At 39.2% G+C, this 21,092-nt stretch overlaps 2 protein-coding genes across 8 annotated transcripts in view; one reads left to right on the forward strand and one right to left on the reverse strand.

Moving 5' to 3' along the window:
• COL9A1 (collagen type IX alpha 1 chain) overlaps positions 1–8,269 on the forward strand; it is a 67,246-nt gene extending 58,977 nt beyond the window's left edge. The window contains exons 35-38 of the mRNA XM_010707760.4: positions 95–149; positions 2,524–2,712; positions 5,868–5,945; positions 7,095–8,269. Of these exons, the coding sequence (XP_010706062.2) occupies positions 95–149; positions 2,524–2,712; positions 5,868–5,945; positions 7,095–7,282 (510 nt within the window). The 3' untranslated portion in view covers positions 7,283–8,269. The remainder of the gene's footprint in view (positions 1–94; positions 150–2,523; positions 2,713–5,867; positions 5,946–7,094) is intronic.
• Positions 8,270–9,189: 920 nt separating this feature from the next.
• COL19A1 (collagen type XIX alpha 1 chain) overlaps positions 9,190–21,092 on the reverse strand; it is a 189,253-nt gene continuing 177,350 nt past the window's right edge. For 6 of the 7 annotated variants that reach the window (XM_031552582.2, XM_085217827.1, XM_019613188.2 and 3 more), the window contains 2 exons: positions 16,842–16,919; positions 9,190–16,600 (listed from right to left, as the gene is read on the reverse strand). In XM_031552582.2, coding sequence (XP_031408442.2) covers positions 16,464–16,600; positions 16,842–16,919 — 215 coding nt within the window. In that variant the 3' untranslated portion in view covers positions 9,190–16,463. Of the gene's footprint in view, positions 16,601–16,841; positions 16,920–18,777; positions 21,027–21,092 lie in introns of those variants that run through there. The other variant, XM_010707759.3, reaches the window with a different exon arrangement.

Consider the following 21,092-nt stretch of genomic DNA (forward strand, 5'->3'; position numbering starts at 1 on the left):
CTTTTATTGAACAGCCACTGTCTTTAGCATAAGTCATACTTTCAAACTATACTGTAATGTCAACTGTTTTTAAATTATTACATTTTAATCCTAGGGAAAAGAACCAACCGATCAACACATTAAGCAGGTCTGCATGAGAGTTATGCAAGGTAAATATGCTAAAATGTATTTGATGTTTCTTCAGCATTTATGTTACAAAACTCAACTGCTGTGGCAGCAAACAAGATTTTGCCAATTTCACCTGGAATAAATAGTCTGTCCTCAAAGGGCATGCTGTGGAAAGTTTCTACATGTGAATGGGCTTGTTCAGGAAGAGAAGGCTGTGAGGAGACCTCATTGCAGCCTTCCAGCATTTAAAAGGGGATTATGAAAAGGCGGGGAATCAACTTTTTACAAGGGTAGATAGTGATAGGACAAGGGAGAATGGTTTTAAGCTCAAAGAGTGAAGGTTTAGGTTGGATGTCAGGGGAAGCTCTTTACAGAGAGAGTGGTGAAGTGCTAGAACAGGCTGCTCAGAGAGGCTATGGATGTTCAGTTCCTGGAGGTGTTCAAGAGCAGGTTGGATGGGGCCCTGGGCAACCTGGTCTAGTGCCAGATCTGGAGGTTTTTGGCCCTGACTGTAGCAGGAGCACTGCAACTTGATGATCCTTGAGGTGCCTTCCAACCCAAGCTGTTCTATGATTCTGTGATTGTAGACACCATATGAGAAACTAGTGAAGGATCTGGAGCGCAAGCCTTATAAGGAGCAGTTGCGGGAGCTGGGATTATTTAGTCTGGAGAAGAGAATGCTCAAGGGAGACTATATAGCTCTCTACAACTATCTGAAGAGAGGTTGTGGTGAGGTGGGAGTTGGTCTCTTGTCCCAGGTAACTGCTGGTAGGACAAGAGGGATTGGCCTCAAGATGTGCCAGGGGAGGTTTGGGTTGGACGTTAGGAAACTTGTCACTTTAAAGACAACCATAAATGAAACTCAACTCCTCAGTAGGCCTTGTCCACAGATTGCTATACCTAGCCTTCCTCATTTTTCTGCTGGCCATAGTTCCGTTTATTTCAGATTCTGTTATCCCCTATTATCTTAGTATTTCTGGATTGTGGATGCGAAACAGCTATTCTTGTCAAGTCATGCAGAATTTATAGCAAATGTCATATGGGACTGTGTGTGACTGTATCCACAGGAAGTTTTTTCTAATGCATACTGGAAAGATGGATTTGGAGTCTGGAAGATCTTCAAGGAAAGAGATGACAGCTCCGTACTGTTATAGAAGTGGAGTGAAAGGGGGAGGAGGAAAAGGAAATAGCTAGCGTAGGTCATCCCAAGGAATAGCAAGTTGATTTTATGCCTAATGAATGATTTGAATTCTCTTTGTCAAAAACTTCTGCTATGTTGATTCACATGATAATGTCATCAATGTATTGCTGGTGTTCAGGATCTTCTCCATGTTTCAGTGCGGTCTGTATCAGCCCATAACGAATGGTAGGGCTATGTTTCCACCCTGGGGTAGTTGATTCCAGATATACTGTATGCTTCTCCAAGTAAAAGCAAACTGTGGTCTGCACTCTGCCACCAAAGAAACTGAAAAAACTCACTGTTGATATCAATTGTGGCATACTAGTTGTCTGTCTTTGACTTCAGTCGATATTGAAGTTATAGCATGTCTGCTACAGTAGCACTTGGCAATGGTGTGACTTGAGTCAGGCCATGGTGGTCCACTGTTAGCCTCCACTCTCCAATGAACTTTCGCACTGGCCATATGGAACTATTGAAGGGTGAGCAAGCCTTGCTGATTACTCCTTGGTTCTCCAGCTGGTGAATCAGCTGATGAGGAGGAATTAGGGAGTCCTGGTTGGTGCGATGTTGCTGCTGGTGCACCACTGTAGTAACAACTGGCGCTTGCTGTTCTTCTACTCTTATCAACCCCACAACAGAAGGCTCCTGCTGATCTGCCTTAAAATCTACATCGTAAGATGATCAATTATTTACCAGATTTGAGTTCGTGAGCACAGATTTGAGGTGTGTCTTTCTTTTGAAAAATAATGCCTGCACTTACTTTACAGGCTCACTGCAATGAGAGATGATTGTCCATGTGCTTTTTAGCTGTTCTTTCTTTCAAAGATCGATCTTAACAACTATTAACAAGTAGTAATGAAGAAAGAGATTTGCTCTTCTTAGGGACAGCAATTGAGTAAGTTTTCTTATAGATGGTTGAAAATGAAATAACAAAATTATAAAGACATTTCTAAATAAACTGCGTACATTTAAGTTATTTTGGACTGCAAACATTAAAAGATGTAGCTTCAGATTGACCAGTTCCACAGTGCCTCTGCAGTTTACCACTGGTAGGTCTGAGATAGTAACTTATACATAACTTACTTTATAAATAGCATTTTACATAAGGAAAGTTCTGTATTGTAATCTGTCAATTTCCATAACAAAGAACATACATTCTTTAGCAAACTAGTATTTGTTTATCTCCTCATTCAGGTCCCACTTACAGCTTAATTTTGTCCTTTTGTTCATTGCAGAACAACTCTCTCAGCTGGCAGCCAGTCTTAGGCGGCCAGAATTTGGTGCTCCAGGTCTTCCTGGCCGACCTGGACCTCCAGGTGCTCCAGGGCCTCCTGGGGAAAATGGCTTCCCAGGACAGCTTGGACCCCGTGGCTTGCCTGGCCTTAAGGGTCCTCCTGGTGAGATTGGTCGTAAAGGTCCTAAAGGTAAGTAACTCTGTAACTGGCTTTTGGTTATTGACTGGAAATGCTTTTCTTGTATCTGGGGATATTTATATATAAACGAAGTTCAGCATTCTCACGTTACCTGAATTAACATCAGTCTTGGCCTTCAGAGTTTTCTGTGATGTATAACAAATGCTTCTCAATGCCAGAGGAAGTCTACATGTAAACCACCCGTTATTTACTATCGACAGCTGAACTACAGTGGAAATGAAGTTTTTCTGACCAAGTTATGGAATAAACTTCCTGTTTATGTTATTAGATTGTCTCAGTGTAAATCCTTTGAGCTAGAGATTTCAACATCTAAATTGAAAAAAAAAAAAAAAAAAGTTGAACCTTGGGAATGATTTAGTTGTTTCTGTTTATTTGTTTTTCCTTTTTTGATCACAGGTTGTAGATGAACATTGAACATTGAACAGGTTGTAGATGTACATGCACAAAAGACTGCATTAGGAACCTAAGTTGTTTTTCTGTAGTTTTCTCCTCAGTTGCCCCAGTAACTTAAGGACACATTTGCCTGGACTCAGTAAAATTTGTTTATAGATCTGTATTTTATTATCAAATCACTTACACAATATGGGGAAAGGAAGAGCACCTGCCTGCCTTGATTTAGAAATAAACAGTTGAATCAATTTCCTAATATTAACTGCCCTCCTCTCAGAATTTTGAAGTTTTTCATATGCTGAAAAGTTTCAGCAGTAATTCTCTTTTCCTCTGCCCTCTCTCAGTCCAGTTCTGAACTTTACTTTAGCAAGAATTCCAGTCCCAAAGGTGACAGAAATGGTCAAATCCATTCACTGCTGCTTTTCTAAGTCTATCCAGTTTTTATATTACAAATGGCTGATAACAACGTGCCTCATATTTGGGCATAATACTTGAGCCATTCTTATGTTTAACAGCCTCACACCATGTAATTCATTGGTCCTTTGTAAAAGACAACTCTGTAAGAAAATTGACTTGACTTACCTTGTGCTTCACAAAAAACATCAATTTAAGTTAATCTCTTTTGTTCCTGTCTTAGAGGGTTTATATGCATCCAAAGGGTTATACAGTACAATTTTCTGCAAAGCCTCCTGTGCACTCTGCATGTATTATTCTTTCTATTCAGCAGTGGTTTCAATTTGTTTTCCTGAAGGGAGGTTTTGGTTAAAAAATTGTATTTCAGCACAAAGCCAGTCTGTTGTTGGATTAGAGCACTTACTTTTGTCTCAACTTTTGTTTGAAAGAAAAATTGGAAAAATCTTTGAGAGAGGGAATAGAATACAAAGAAAGCAAATCTTATCTGCATTGTTGCCGTAGCTCTGTTGCTGTTTTATTTAATGTGGTGTCATCTATACTCACAGAAGCAACAAATATGGAAAATACAAAGGTGGTCTGATCTGCTGATACTGATTCAGCAGACAGCAGGCTGTACTGCGGTGATATTTTTAAAAAATATTTACAGAGCACATTAAGAAAAACTACCTTAAAACAAGCAAAAGGCTTTGTTTCCTATCATAATTGCCATCAAATTTCAAGCAACCTTATAGAAAACCTTGAAACAAGATTGCAGACACCAAAGAGGTGTGTGCTCTCAAGCATGACAGTTTTCATGATGGCACTTTAGGATGCAGAATAGAAACTTTCTAGCACTTCAAACAACTGCCAACAGGTATAATTAGATTCTTTACATTGCACTGCTAGGTTAGTTGGGTAATTTTACAGTCCTCGTATGTGAGGCTGTTGGCATGCTCACTTCAAAGTAGTCTAGGCATAGGACTGGCACCTGAAAGAAGTATTCAGTGCTTTTTCCAGCCTTGTTGACACCAATCATTATCCACTTTCGTGGTTACCTGGTGAACAGATAGTGTGGGCTATTCAGTTCCTCCCACAGTCAGGCCATTCCATGGCACTGCCAGAGTACGAGGCCGAGGTAAGATGAGAGACAGTGGTGGAGTAAGTTGTCATCAGGGGCTTTGCTGAAGCCAAATGACTGGACTAGGAGAATTAAATTACTTGTTTTACGCAGAATCCACTTTGATACCTTGTGAAAGATACCACAGACAGAAAGTCTGGGATTATATTATTTATGATCTTGATAGCTGTGTGTTTTGTGGCATGTGGCAGGAACCCTGAGAAAGATCTTTATTACCTCTCCTTGGATTCCTTGTAGTCACTACAGTTCCACAGATCTATTAGAGATGAACTGACATTCCCCATCCATTTGGGAAGCTGCCTGAGATGGGAGTTAAAGGGAGGGTACTTAGGACGTGTTAAAAATGGAAGGAGGAGGAAGTTGAGAATGGTTTAGGTCATGATAGAGGAAATAGAAACACAAGAATGCGTGGCCATGAGATGATAGAGCAGCAGAAGATACAAAGACACAGTGACTTTAATAATATCAACAACGACAAAGTCGAAAAGACTTTGGATCACAGAATAAGAATCAAATGAAGAGTTTAAGTAGGGTGTGCACAACTGTAAACACGTGGACTGTTGAGGAGTGTATAGAATTAGACTTTACAACTAAAACAATAACAAAATCAAAGCTTCCTCTTACTAAGATGCTTTCTGTTTGGAGCTATGTATTAGTTTGAAGGAAAAATGGGCATCCATGAAAGAAAAGTTTATGTAATAGCAGTGTGTGAGAACAAAGTAATTCATTTTTACTGTACCCAGTATCTTATGTGGATGTCAATAGAATACTGTATTCTGAGCAAATCAACTTCTCTGCAATAGCTGTCTCAAGGAACAGCACTTGAGAATTTTTAGCTGTTAGCTGAGTTCACTTGGTCTTTCAAAAGCCCTCTGACAGTAACCTCAGGCCATAATCCAGAATAGCCCTTGTCATTCTTGAGCTTGGTTTATTTCTGCTATATAGGTTATGGAACATTTCATGCAGTGCTTACTGCCCTGTCCCCATTTTTTTACCCCCCCCTTCAGTGTCTGAGTATAACTCAGACAGAAAGAGGGAAAGAAGGCAACTCAAATCCCAGATCTTTTACAGGTGTCAGGACATCGTTCAAAGGTAGTAAGAATATAGTAAGAATATATACAGCCAGCTGAATTCTCTCCTTATTAGCTGTTTACTTTGGAGGGATAGCTTGCTGAAGATAATACTCCAGGCAGGCTCTAACTAACGTTTCATAAATTTACTTTAGGTGAAGCAGGAGAAAGGGGAGAAAGAGGTTTTCCAGGCAGAGGAGTGAAAGGTCTGCCGGGACCAAGAGGTCTTCCAGGTAAGTGTAAAAGGGTGAGGATAAAGAAGAAAATGAAGATATTTGTAATAAAAATTTATTCAGAACTGATACTTCAAGCTGCCTTGAAAAAAGGTGTCCATTAAGCAATTAACTTCCAAATAACAGTACTTCATTATTTTTACTTTGTTGGTAATGATAAAATCAGCTCTTTCCTAAAGTGCTACTGCTCCACTCCATTTATGTCAGCATAGAAAGATTAGAAAAAAATACATAGAGAGCATTAAAATAGAGGAAATTATTAAAAAAAGAAAAAAAAAGAGCAATAGAAAGACAAGATTCAAACATCAGACAATCTTACTAGCAGGTCCAGCAGTCTTCAAAATCTCCATTCGTAACTTAAGACATTCAAAACACAATTATTTATTTCTGTTGTAATTAATTGCAGCGATAAGCGATAGAGGTCCAGGATGGATACCTACTGACCTCTAGTGGCCAACAGTGAAAATAAGCGTTTCCATAAGCGTCTTTGTACGGCCTGTTTCTGTATATACATAGACAGAAGCTATCAACATTTGTTCTCTTTGTAAAAAAGGAAAACAATTTCACTTGAGTATATACCGATACTCAGAATGTCCGTGACACTCGGTGTTCTCTCCTTTGGAAATTTATGGTTGGAAGAGGCTTACTAAAATCACTGCATTGTTTAATCTCTTCATTGAAGTCCTAGAAAGAAAACATTAGTGCTCAACCATTCCACTCTACACATCAATTCTTCAACATATCTGAATGGAGAATAAAAAGAAGTTTTTGATATGTATCTTTCTGGAGTGGTAATATTAGTCTGAAATAGTGAGTAGCGTTCATGAACATCACCAACAGTTCTGTCTGCAGTTCCTCCAGTCAGCTATGTGGTCTTGATTCTTATAGTGGCAGATCTGTACCAATGCAACTGGAGAGGACTGTTTCATTACTATAGATGTGTAAACACAGTCTGGTTCTCTGTTAAAGAATAACTGTCCCTCTGAGTGGTCACCTCTTCTGGGAAGATACTGAGAACGCTAAAAAGGGAACCCCATCTTCACACAGCTTTTAGTAACAGTTTTTAGTAAAGCTAAAAAAGTGGTGAAGCCAGGTCTGTACCGACTACATCATATGCTCCCAAATTTAGACCCGCATCCGCTTTTCCAGGTGAACCAGGCAAACCCAGCTATGGCAGGGAAGGCCGTGATGGTGTACGAGGTCCCCCTGGGGTGGCCGGTCAGCCTGGGATTCCTGGCCCTCCTGGCCCTCCCGGCCCTCCTGGGTACTGCGAGCCGTCGTCTTGCCGAATGCAGGCTGGACAGAGAGCTGCTGGTAAGAACATGAAAGGGCCATGAATGGGCAACGCGAAAGCCACAGAGCATTAGCATCAATTTACATCCTGCACAGACAGCTGAAAATAATAATAATAAAAAAAAAAGGAATGGAGGAGAAACACAAGCTTGCACCCAAGATTTCAGTAAGGCATACTGAACACAGTGGTTGTACATTGTTTGTAAAGGCGTTCATAGCAACACAAGTTGGAACAACGGTGCTTACAAAAATACACAGGAGGTCTTTTGGCTCTTTCTCCCTTTGGGAAAATAAAGGCGCTTGTTAATTTAATATTTTTTTTAAATAAAGAGTTGCCCTGAACACTTCTTTACCCATACTTAATTTCTTTGTGTGATATAAAATGAAAGAACATGTCTTCAGCTATAAAATAAAATAAAAAAAAGAATAGTTTATTTCCTTTGGTTGTAGCTTTTTTTTTTTTTGTGCTTGTAAAATAAAATCTAGAGCTCCCTTGAGCAGATTACATCACTTCATTGCATGTATGTGCTGTACAGGATATGCTATAAGCCTCCCTTAGCTCTTTGGGTCCATTGTAGAAATGCAATGGGAGACTGTTCTCACAGAAAGCTGCCACTGCTGCCAGCTTTTATGCTGTAAATCTGTAAATGTACGATCACTGGGTTCTTGTGAATAAGCCACATGGAATAACCTCCTCATTTTCCACTTCAGTTTGTGTTGCATTCTGAATTTCAGATGAAGTCTATTCCAGCTTGACTCCTTCTATGTGAAATTAAAAAGAAAAAAGGCAGGAAGCCCCTGTCAGGGAAATGTCCCAGAACTGTACCAGTTTGGTAGCCAAGGTTACATATTTTGAAGTCACTTCTGTGGTTGTACAAAAACCCAAATAAATAATGTCTTAATTCCCTGTATGCTTTGGTATGTATGTTTACTTCAATACCAATAAACAGAACAGCTAGACGACCACCTGAGTTGCCTTTTTTAGAGAAACTGAATTTTAGAGAAAAATATGCAATGTGGATATTTTGTTTCTCTCTGTATAAATTAAAGTGTGTTTTTGACTTACCTTCTCTGAAGCGTGTTCTTTCTTAAAGATGACAATGAAACAATCCTATGGCATTTTTTTTTCATTTTGCTATTAGCCACCCGAATTTTAAAATACAAATTTTATCACTCTTACTTCGGGAGTTTTTTTCCTAGCCCTTCGTTGTCTACTTCTATTCAAAATTGCTGACTCGTAGGCCATGTGAAAATAGGAAGTAACACAAGCAGCTGAGCCCTGCCTGTACCACACAGTAGAACATTTAGGTAGAAAAAATATGATGTATGCTAAAGGGAATTATTGAAAAAGGAATGCATAAACCTTCCCCCAAAGAAACCTGATGCTCTTGCTGCTTTGAGTTGCTTCCCTGCAACTCACCTGTTGACAGAAAGTGCCTAAATAGGATCATGAGGGGAAAAAAGGTGTCTGATCACATTAGTAACTAAAAGAAAGTACATTTGCACATCTATCAGAGACTCTTTGGCCAAACTTTCACATAACCAACATCTTCTACTTCAGTGCTACAGGATTCATCAGAACAGATGATTGCAAAGAATTTCAGTCTTAAGAAACAAATCCGTTCAATTGCACACCCAGTGATTAACTTGTTCATAAAGAGCAACGTTCCACAAGGTTTCCAAATCACAGAATAATAGGGGTTGGAAAGGACCTCAAGAGATCACTGAGTCCAACTCCCCGTGTGCTGGTACCCTACAGTGGGTCACAGAGGTAGGTGCCTAGACAGGTCTCAAACATCTCCATTGAAGGAGACTCCACAACCTCTCTGGGCAACGTGTTCCAGGGCTCTGTCATCCTTAGCATAAAGAATGAGGTTGGTTCTTACTGATTTAGGTCATGGTCTCCAAAAGCAGATAACATAACAAATAAAACACCACTGTTATCGACAAATTGTAGTTTCACCAGCAAACTTTTATTTTGATTATAAAGTGTGTAAAACTGTTAAAAAGAAAAAAAAAACACCTGATAACAGAAAGAATGAAAATATTATTTTCCATATGTAATGCATAAACAGAATGAATCAAAAGAATCAAACCCCCCAACATTTAAATAGAAATGTGAAGTGCTTTAAAAAATATAGCCTGAAAATGCATGGAACTCCACAATGGAGAGAAAACATTCATATGTAAAAAAACAAATCAGAACTATTACAATCAAAGAGATTTAACACTGAGGGTCAATTCAATGCAGATGTTATGTAAGTGGATAGCTAGGGATTGTGTTCATTCAAAAAATGACAGATTGCTTACCAAAAAATATCAGAAAGTGGATTTTAGTACCAGGATGTTCAATTGAAGATTTAATTGTAGAATTATGAAGTTGAAGGCACATCAATGATGGTGATACAGGGAAAAAAAAAAAAAAAAAAGTAGTGGTAATTTAAATAAAAATACTTTGATGGCACAAAGCAAAGAGATTGAGAGGTACCACAAGCCATTGGCAGTGCTGGCAGTTCTGAGCAGACGCTCATGGATTCTCTCTTGCTGAGATCCCACGGAAATATTGTTCTCCTGTCTTCCTGGTTCACCATCTGAAGACACAATGCTGTTTTAGGAGGGAAGACTCTGAAAGCCACTTTCACCCCTCAGGATCTCTGCTGCCACTTGTACTTCTCAAAGTGGCACTGCACTGTGACAAACACGTGTTTTAGCTTCCCAGTTATTTGGCTCAAATGTGGGCAGGAACCATGGGGAAAATATTTAGCAACTGTCTGCAAAACGACCACCAATTCCTCACAATCCAATACAACACTTAAAATGTTGACTGCAGTGCTTTCCCTACAAGGCTACCAATAAGTATTAGGGAAACTGCTGCTGCATGCTACGCTATGTTCTTATGTACTAATGTATAGCATATAAAAAAATAAATTATATATATATATACATATATTTTTATATATCACATATATAAAAATTACATATATATATTTCACACACACACATATATATACATATTTATAGTTTATATGTGTGTATGCATTTTAAGTTTTCTGTCACAGCCATGACTGCGCTTGGGCAGCCTGGAATGAACTGGTACCAAAACCCTTTTCTGAATGCCTTATGAAGGCTGAAGTCTCTCTCCAGAGCACAGTTTGGAGCAACAAACAGGGAAGACAGCAAGGCTGTGGAGGTTACCCCAGATCTGGCTTTCATGAGTACGCCAATAGCAATCTGAGTCTACAAAGGGCCAAAATGAACTTCCTTCATAAAGGGATGGCCAGCAGGTGTGACTTCAAGGTTACTTACAAGACAGAGCCAACAAGAAAGTGGGTCCTATAGTTTCAGAGACAGCATAGCAGAACAGCACTCCACACACAAACACATGCCACATTTTTGTAAATGTTTTAAGATTGCTGAAGTAATTGGGCAATGCATTTGTTTGATCTGGTTGTTGGATGCATTGGGAAGATGACGACTGTCACTATTTCTAGTATTATCATATAGCCATATAGTTTCTGCTTCCTTTGCACTTATGGTGCAGTCCCTGTACCTCCTCTGCTCCCAGACAACAGGCAAAGAAGGAAGGGCCTTCCTTTTGTAGTGCATGTAACTCTCATCTCATTTGCTGTAACCTCAGCTTTATTCCGTTCCCCTCATACTTTCATTTTTCTGTGTCTGCATTCAAGAGGACCAGTAAAACTCTGCAGCTTTAGCAAATATATTTACCAAGCCCGCTGGACCCACCATTAAATTTGAAGAAAACAAGTTGTGCCAGTGGTCAAATTACTGCCTAGCATTCTTTCAAGCGCCACTGGTCTGGGAGGTCTGTTTTTCCCCTGGGAGAATTAGACAGTAAGAGAATAACAAAAATGCCCAAATTTACCTGAAGTTAACAGTTTCTTGAATGAGACTGTCTTATTTTATACTGGAGCTCAGTATAGCCAAAAGCAACTCCTGCTGGGTTCAACAGCCCTGGACTTGCTGCCCAGGTGCTGAATGCCCACTGGGCTCACTGCCATGACTTCCTGCCCTTGTTTTCTCTTGCGGTTGCGTGGGCCTTCTTGAGATAAGAAAGGAAAGGCCACCATACATGATAGAGCCACAGTTCCTTTGGATGTACAGGAAATATGGGAAACATTCCCATTTCCACCTGGAATCCTATTTTGCAGATATCAGTGGCCACATAGTTAATGTAAAAAGCTTATTTTCTATCCACTTAATACATCCTCATTGAATTGAACCTTAAATGTTGCAAACCAAAAAGTACAATGAAGAAGCTACCAGTGTGCATGTACTGTGATTAATTCAGTGACAGATGCGTATCATTCAGAAATGAAATAAAACTAAGGTATGCCATCAAAAATCTTCAAATATATCAACTGAAGACAGAATATATACACATTGAAACTTCAGTAAATAATTAAATGTATTTTAAACCAGCAGAATTAAAGATAAACTGCTAAAAAAAACACATGTAGACTACATTCTTTTTAGCTACAACTTATTTTGGTCTAGAATCTGTAATGTTTGTTAGCAATTATTATTTGAAAACCACATTTTCTTAAAGATTGGTGAAGCTTGAGTTTGGCTTTGTCAATTTCAGCAACAACCAAGGCAAAGTAATAATTAAACTTGTTTTCCATGGTCTACACCAACCTTTGTGTATGGAGATGGATTTACAAACCACCCAGCACAATCTGGTTGTAATGATCATGACAGACTTCAAGGAAGCTCTGCATGACTCCATATATTTTGAATCTATCTAAAGCAATAATTAAAAAAAAAAAAAAAAATCAAGAAAAGCTAGGATTGTTTTGTTTCCTGAGATACTTGTTAGGTTTTCACATGCTAAGCTGGAGCAGCGCTTCTACCAAGCTGGTAAAACAGAAGGTCAGTGGCTGGCTTTATGCCAGCGTATTTGGAGAAACAAGTGTATAAAATGCCAACGTAGCCCATGGGGTTTTCACAAGACTCCTATGTAAACATTACAGAACAAGAAAAAAAAAGCATACACCAACAATAAAACATAGCATTTCACCATTGTGAAAAATAAGTGCCAAAATATTTTGTGTGATTATCCATTAATTTTAAAAATATGCATATTTAACAAAGCTGTGCATATCTAACATGTCATAATACACAACAAAGGGAGGATTGACAATGGGCTCAATCCTGTTTCCTTATCACAGTGCTTTTTTAGTATTGAAACCAAATCCAGTTTAAGACAAAAATATTGGATCTTAAAACATTACCAAGCAGGCTGCACTGCTACTCGACTGCACAACCGTGTGATTGTACAACTGTGTGATTGCACTGCTTTGATTTTTATTAACCTTGCAGACTTGCTGCTCCCCTACAGATACTGGCAGAAAGGAGGCCTGGGGGCAGCAGGTTCTGCTACTGCTTGTTCTTCTGTTACATTTACATAAACAAAACACAAATAACCTAAGCAACACTATTTGAAAATAATTATTCAAGAAAGGCAGTACTTCTGCATAAACCACCATGTAAAAATAAATGGATTTTAGGATAAAATACCAGGCTCAAGAAGAAAACCAGGAACACAAACTCTTGTGCTGTGCACCTGCCCAGCACCGCGTCATTTCTTGTGCTGCTGGACTCAGCCTTTGCCTCCTCATCTGTGCTGGGATGGTGTCCTGAAGCCCCCTGGAGGGCAACAGCACTGAGCTGCAGCCTCAGAATGCTTCACCCTGCCTACATTTGTTATTGCTTTCTTCAGGCAAACTGGGTAGTTTTGTCCTAGGCTTCATTTTTAAGAAAGATTTGAACTATTTAAATACCTTGTGCTACTGAAAAAGTAATCATCCCTGTTTAGTCTCTTGAAAAGTTTACTGCAGCACAGACTGCTCAGAACAGATACAAAATTGATGCCATGGATGCCCCATCTCAGGAGACATTCAAGGCCAGGCTGGGAGGTATAGAGTGAGGTGTACCTGTCCACAGAAGGAGGGTTGGAACTGGACGGTCTTTAAGATCCCTTCCAGCTCAAGCCATAAAAAAGTGAATCAGAAAACAGATGAACACCTAGTTGCCCTCCCTGGCTCCCTGGCTCAAAACCTAAGACAGCATCAGTCTGAAACTGCAAGCAAATTTCAGGAACCAAACACACAAACCACCCAGACACATGTTTCCAGATACAGCCTGCTTTCAGTTCTAAACATGCTGTGTTGGAGCACCCAGTGTGATGGGAAGTCATGCCAGGAAGAACTCTGTTCACTTCAGGTGAGGAACATGGTATCTTAAGGAAAGGTACTGAGATAGCCCATATCACAAAATACCCGTTTTCTCACATGAGAAAATTGATTTAGGCTTTTAGAAAAATAAAAAAAAAAAATACATCAAGTATAATTACCTAAGCAAATTCAAAGTTTAAATACATTTTAAAAGACCTGTAGCTTTGAACCCCAAGAAAAGAACAAGGCATCTGTAGGAAACAAAGATGAAAAAATAAACTTCTTCAAATACAAAAAGTGATCTACTTTCTGATCAGTTCAAGTAAATTAACAAACAGAAGTAGCATCTGACAAGTAACAAGTGCTCAGTTTCAGCTAGCCAAAAGCCCCAAAATATACACATAACCCAATAGCACGTGGCAGCCTATGTACAGCATTCCAGGAAGAGGGCTGCGCAAAGACCTTTCAGTCCTGTGATGTTCCCTAAAAGACAGCACCCTTTTTGATATTGTCACAGAAAATGAAGTTTATAATTAATGCATAAAGTAAAAAAATATTTGGATTTCACATAAATTGGAATTACTAGAGAATTGAAAAGAAGTATTCATGCAGGACACTTGACCAGCAGTTCTTTTGAGTGGACTGAAAGCAGTGTGCAGGGCCCATTTCAGGACCCAGCAGCTGTTGGTGCACACAAGAAGCCTCTCAAACTGCCTGACCGCAGTGGCCTGAGAACAGGAGACCAGCCCTGGAGCAGCTGTAACACTGAAGAGAAAACAAATCACGCTCTCCAGGCACAGGAGATGTGACAGAGAAGCAGTGGGTGCTGAGCTGCACAGCAGAGGGATGAGCCGTTTCTTGTGTGTCTCCACAAGGGTTGGGCACCCACCAACTGCAGAGCAGGCCTGGGCCAGCCTCTATGGAGGGATGAGCAAAAGAGGAGGCTGAGAGCTGAAGGATGTCCATAAGGCTTTGAATCGTCTGCCTCCATGCTCACCAACACACATGTTGAGCCCCTCAGACATGCCCCAAGCTGTTGGCATGCTGCAGTTCACGGATTCCCTTCAGAGAATGGTTTCATGACATGCCACAGGTTTTCTGGCACCCTCCTTCTAGCCAACCTCTCCTGCCCGAGGTGACCACGTGTCAGTGTTCCATTCCCAATCATTTAAACATCTCCCTTGTGTCATTCCCTCAAAATATCTGACTGATTAATAAACTAAGTAATACCCAGAGGCTGCTCTTAGGGTTAGTTCTCCTCAGAAAGTATGCCTGAAGGCTTGCCATGTTCTCAGGCTATCTAACATAACACATCTTTCTCCTCTTGGACTAGATACAAGTGCTAGGAACTCTATTCAGAACAAATGCCAATACAATTTTTTTAAAGTATCTATTAATTTCTTACCGTTTTTAAGCAAAAAGAAACCAGATGTTAATTTCTCAGAAGAGCTTCTCCAGAATCCATCACTTCCAGTCTGGGAATGCCTCCCTAATGGCTGATGCAGAAGTTGGCTCCCTCAGCACTTCTGCAGCATGAAGGTTATCAGAACCACTCAGTGACCTACAGTGGGCCAGCACGGCCACCTCCCTAGCAACAGCGCAAGAGGCTGCAGTGCTGCTTATGTGCTATGAGCTTGAACTGTAGCTGCCCAGAGTCTCTTAATAGCACTTTCCATTTCTATTACACTGTAGCCAGTTCCTTAGGACTAAATTAGGAAACAGACAAACCTAGACATCAAGAGTGAAACTTAATCCAACTCTTCTCCCTCCTTTTCAGAATCTGCCTCTGTACAAATCGGTTTTCTCCAACTTTTCTTTTTTTCAGTCCCCTGAGCTCCGTAGGACTCACATTTTCTTCTCTTATGTTCTTTTTCAATAGTGTCTGGTCTTGTAGGATTTATCCTTCCAATGTTTGCAAGCTGAATGCAATCAAGCTCTACGCATGACACCTGTCCAAGGACAGATTCCCAATCTTTCTGAATCTCTCCTGAACTCAAGTTATTTTTGCAGCTAGTTACCAGGAACTGCAAATTTTGTATTCTACTGTTTTCAAGTTCTTCTCAAGATTATTTCAGCATGTGCTTATAGCAAGAGAAAGAGGAAAATTCTGCCATTAGTAAGAACAGGGGTTTCTGAAGGCTCATCCTTTCACTGTCTCACTGCTAATAACTGTGCTCTTGCTAAAGCCAGACATCTTTTTTTTATAAGCAGACATAATGGCAGAATAGCTTAATTGCAGGCAATGACAACATACTTGCTAAGTTCATATCACCATCAGAAAATGTGCCAGATGTTAGTTAAGGACAACACCATGAGTTCTTAGCAGTTTTACACCTGGAGTTATGCAACCATGACTAAACCAAAGCTCAAGTTCTCAGATGGAATAGCATTCACCTTCCTTCAGGTCGCATCTTGTTTACTGCCTGTCAGTATGAATCTGAATTGGATGGGAGAGGAGAGGTCATAAAAATATATTTGCTTCCTTCTGTAACCTCTAGAAAACTACAGAAACAGTAGGTAGCATTCATGACCCAAACCTGGTTCAGAGTGGGTGCTGGAGCCTCCTCAGATCAGTAACATTGAGTTAAATAGAGTTCCCAGCACTCCAGCTAAGATCCTACAGTCACCACTGAAGGTTACTCTTTAAAACTTCATAACAGCATTCTCTCCACCAGTAAGGAACATAAAACCAGCCTATACATTGAGGCACACATTCTGTCTTATCTTACAATAAAACATTTTTTTTGTTGGAAGAAAGAAGCTGATAAAAATTATTTGGGCCTATTTTCTTCTCTAAGCAAAATAAATATGAGAAACATAACACATGGAATGCACTCTGGAAAATAAATGTTATCGTAATTATGACACTGCAAATAGAAGAGACAAAGGCTCAATTCTGTGCCTTATAAATTATCTATAGATCATGTAGTGTCATGGGGACAAAAAATGCACCAACTATTTCAAAGATTAAATTAACTTATCAAGAAAAGTGAAAAGTGATTGTGAACCCAAGCGTCTATGGGAGAGAGTTTTATTTCCCACTGGTGCGTGGCCGGGTCTGTGACACGTGGTAATAGCAATCTGCTGGATTGCATCTTCCATTGGGTCCAGGTGGCCCCTGTGGTCCGGGTGACCCTGGAGTTCCTGGAGGGCCTGGCAGGCCAGTAGCTGGTAAAATAAAGTCAGAATTAGCACAGTCCTCTCCAGAGCACATGCAGTGTCCTTCCTGCAACACATCCCTGAATGTTAGCTTCATACCAGCTCGTGTGCAAGAAAGTGGGTGTATCCAACCCCATGCTATAGCAAAATCAGAAGGAAATTCCCTGATGTAAAACTGGTGTGAGAACCAGGAGAAAGGCATGTTAGTTCATAAATAACAATAGCATAAAATATATCTGCAGACTTGTACCTGCATGGCCAGGAGGTCCAGGATTACCAGGCAGTCCAATTCCAGGCTCACCTCTTTCCCCTTTCTGTCCTCTATAACCTACACAGAAGAGAGATATGAAAATAAAAGTGTCCTCTTATTATAAACAGTAATCCTCTGTAGACTTTGTTAACAAGAAATTATCAAGAGAAACATAATTGTGAAAACACTACTCACTTCACTTTTTTTCCCTGATACTAGCAATGTTTTCTGAGACACTTACTCCATTCCTATATTCTTTCTGGAAAACATGACAATTTCTAGCTGTAACTGTTACATCCTCTGCCAGAGGACTCTTGCTATGTTTACTAGCCCTTTCTACTAACCTTTCCCAAAGATTTTAAGTTACCTTCCTGAAGTTCCTGTGAAAAAAAGGTAAGAATGTATATTCTGCTCCAGTGTTATCTGTTTGATGATGTGATACAAAGCACCAACCAGAAGGACATCTGAGTTCCAGCTGGAAGCTGTGTGCTTGGATATTCCGCTGTATGTGCGAGACAATCTTCTCCATATCTATTGTAATGCACCTGCCCTTAGAAGTTGTTTTTGGAGCTTGTGCAAATTACGGGTTCTAGTACAGAAAGCCTTCTTTGACCCAAGTACCTATCACTGTTAACAAGGTGTGACTGTGTTCCTTCCCAAACACCCCAGAATTTGGCATGTAAGGTGACAAATATTAAAGATTATTTTGCCAACTTCTGATCACACTTGGAATTAAATTAGCTCTGGTTCCAGGACCAGTCTATTTCCTGTATCCCATATGTCACACAAGAAACTTCCTCTTGTGAAGAGATGTAGCTTATTCTGAATTAAAAGAGAAGAGGCACAGCTGACCAGTCAACATAGTGGAGTCAGTCCACCTACTGTCTCATGAATGACCAGCAGATAGAAGGCAAAGGTTGTGTGTCAGTGTACTGCAGTCTATGCAACAGTGGTACTTTACACGGCAATCTAGAAGGAAACTATTTCAGTTGCTGTGGGTACAAATGCAGGCTTGTTACAACAGACACAATGCAAGAGGAAAGGTACACAGTACTCAAACTTTCTGTTAAATGCAGGCTTACTACAGATTTTGGTAGCAGGTGGCATTCTGGATTTCGAGATGGTGTATCAAGTATCCTTTATTATCTCAGCACTCCACAGAGGCAAAAACATTATGAAAGGCATGCAGGGTGACATGCACAACACAACAAATGGAAATAAAGTGTTTAAAAACATACAGAGAAACAAACAAATCATGCATTCTGGTTACTCAGTTGTGTTAAACAGAAGTGCATAAAGCATATAGGCACACAGGCTATAAGAACTCAGAAAAGCCAATGTGAATGTGTTTGTACTCAGCTGTGACCACTGATTTTCTCCTCAATGACTGTAGCAGTGTTTATAACTACAGCAAGTTGGTTGGTTTCAAAAACCTTGTGTAACACATAGTAGTGGCTACTGCTTGAGAAGCTCAATCACACAACCACAGGATCTATTACATTTCCTATTTATTATAGATCTCTGTATTTCTTAGTTTACAATAGATAATTACAGTACATTTCTCACTACAAACCCAGTTAATTGTAATTTTACAAAGTAGTGCTGTCACTAATCATTGTTTTGGGAAAAAGAGAGAAATCACATTTACGATGCATCACATTTACAAAGTCCATGATAACCATTACTGTAGATATCTGACACAATGCAGTTGAAAAGGGATTGAGATAGATAAAAAGTTTCTGCAAACAACAATGGAATTCAAGACAATAAGGAAAAAAAAAAGTAGTACAAACAGCAGCCTGACTATGCAAATGTATGAACAAGGGTAGTGTAAACAATTACTGGCTGTATCTGAATATATATGCAAAGTTGTAGGTGATACATACTGGCAGATGTTCTGTTGACACTGAAAGTTAATACAAAATTTCCAGGTATGTTTTCTAAAAATAAGGCTTTATTTAACAAAATATAAGCATATTAGTAAACAGGCCTGTACGTAAGCAGTCTAACAATGCAATATGTAACCTTAGCAGTAAAATATTGGATTTTAAATGAGGTATATTTACTCAGAACTAGGTCCATGATTACTCTTCTAGAAGTAATATCACCTTCTCTCTGAGCTTAAAGTGACAAACTCATACATAGTTAAAGAAAAATATTACCAAACACTTAAATTAGATTTTGATTTATTGTTTTTAACGTAAAGGCACATGTCTATTTTTACTGGTAGAATTACAATTCCAGTAAGAGGAACTGCTCAATTCAAAAGATCTTAGCAAAGCCTTTCACTTAGGTTCTAAAAGTTTTGTTATAATTTCTGCAACACAAAAGTTGCATGTAAACATGTACCCAGGATGGGTAATATGGTAAACACTTGGTAGTGGTATGTAGCAAGGATGTATGTTAAGAGAGAAGCATTCTCCTTGTGTTCATAGATTGAGCGGCCACAGCTAAAATAAAGCTTTTGGTTCAGTGATAACAGAACTATAAATTTGACAGTCAGAACGTCCCTGTCGTAACACTCTCAGCTTTACTTGGAAATGATGCAAGTTTGTGTCTATGCGTTATGAAAGTAAAAAGCCATCACATTTAAACAGCTCCAAAAGTGTTCTAACTACATTACTGAGACCTTGTTCTACAGAGAGCTGAAACCAGCCTGCCAGTATCTAGAGAAATCAGAGGATTTTTGATACAAACATAAGCAAACACACTAATGTGACAAAGAACATTGGTTCTGAAGTATCCACAGTATTACACTGCACAAATACTCTGCATATCACTGCAATCTTAAAAGCAAAAAACTGCAAAGCAACCTTGCAGCTGAGAGGTAGCAACTGAATGTCTAGTCAAAGTAAACCAAGTTAACTTCACCCCACAAAACAAAAAGCAGTTTACAGGAGGTAACAAGTTAAATCAGTGCAGCTATTTCAGAAGAGTGACTGTGCCTGGACAACATCCTCTACAAGGGGTTCATGATGTCAACCACAATTTCTAGATGCTTCCAACATGTAAGTTAATAACTGTATTAAAATACATACATTTTATAACAGGGGTCAACAAAAAAGACAAGGAATTTTCACTATTTATCAGACAGTATTTTTCTTTCCTGTGTGGGGATATTCAATTCCTTGGTGCTATTTTGATAGAAATAGTGAAGCTTAATTAGGTTGAACGTGTCTTTTTGTTTGAGAAAAAGCACCAGATTAACATAAAAGACAATACATCTCTGGGCTGCAAAACTCTCACAAGGAAGTTTTCTCTAAAGGACTGCAATTAACATATAAATTAGGGTTAAAATATCCAGTTAAATAAATGCAGTCAATTGAACAAGTTCCTGTAACACAGTCTTGTCTGCTTCGTCCTTTGTGGTTGAAAATGAACTGAAATATGCAAGGATGCTTTTCAGTCTGCTCAGAGATGTGAAATTGTTGTAGCTGTTGGTGGTAACAATGACACGCACAGGCACTACTGGGAAATGCATGAACTGTATTTGTAAGTGTGCTTCTCTCACGGTAAGCTCTCTTATAGTGTAATAAGGAGGTAAGACAAATTTTTGGTTTTCTTTCCTTCTTTGCAGTACAGTTTCATATATCTTTTGATATATCAAATGGAAAAAAGTAATTTTCTTTTATAGTTATAGAAAAAGAGAGGTAAATGCTTCTCACTTAGTTTAACTCTCAGTAACGTAAGAAGAGTATTGAGTATATTGATAAAAGAAATGGGAATTCTGTGTACTACCTTTACTTAAGCATAAGGCACAAAAAAGCAGCTTTATTTTCTTTTTTTTTTTTTTTTTTTTTTCAAGCATAGCTATCATCTTTACTCTTGATGCTCACTAGCTGGAAATGAAGCCTAGTACAATGCTCTACTTCCCAGAAGCACCTGAGACTATTCACCACATACATTATCACTGATAAATCTGCCACTGACATAAAAGTCTACTGTTTACAGTGATCTGAATATTCAGTTAATGATGAAGTCAGTGTTGTAAGATTCTAACACTTTTACTGTTTTCCTTGATCCTTTATTCTTGTTCTTCTCATTCTGAGCTTCTGTCAGGGGTTTGCGCTTATCAATGTTAGTAAGTCCTTATTCTTCTGATAGCTTTAGGATCCACACATCTTCAGTTTTGCTTTCATGTTCTTCATTCCAGTCTGACTTGCTCTGACTCCAGAGCAGACCAAACTAACAAAAGATAATAATAAAGAACTACCTACAGATAAACTGCAATTTACATATTGCCCACAAAAT

Source organism: Meleagris gallopavo, chromosome 2 (genome assembly GCF_905368555.1).
Source record: "Meleagris gallopavo chromosome 2, MGAL_WU_HG_1.1, whole genome shotgun sequence".
NCBI classification, from domain to species: domain Eukaryota; kingdom Metazoa; phylum Chordata; class Aves; order Galliformes; family Phasianidae; genus Meleagris; species Meleagris gallopavo.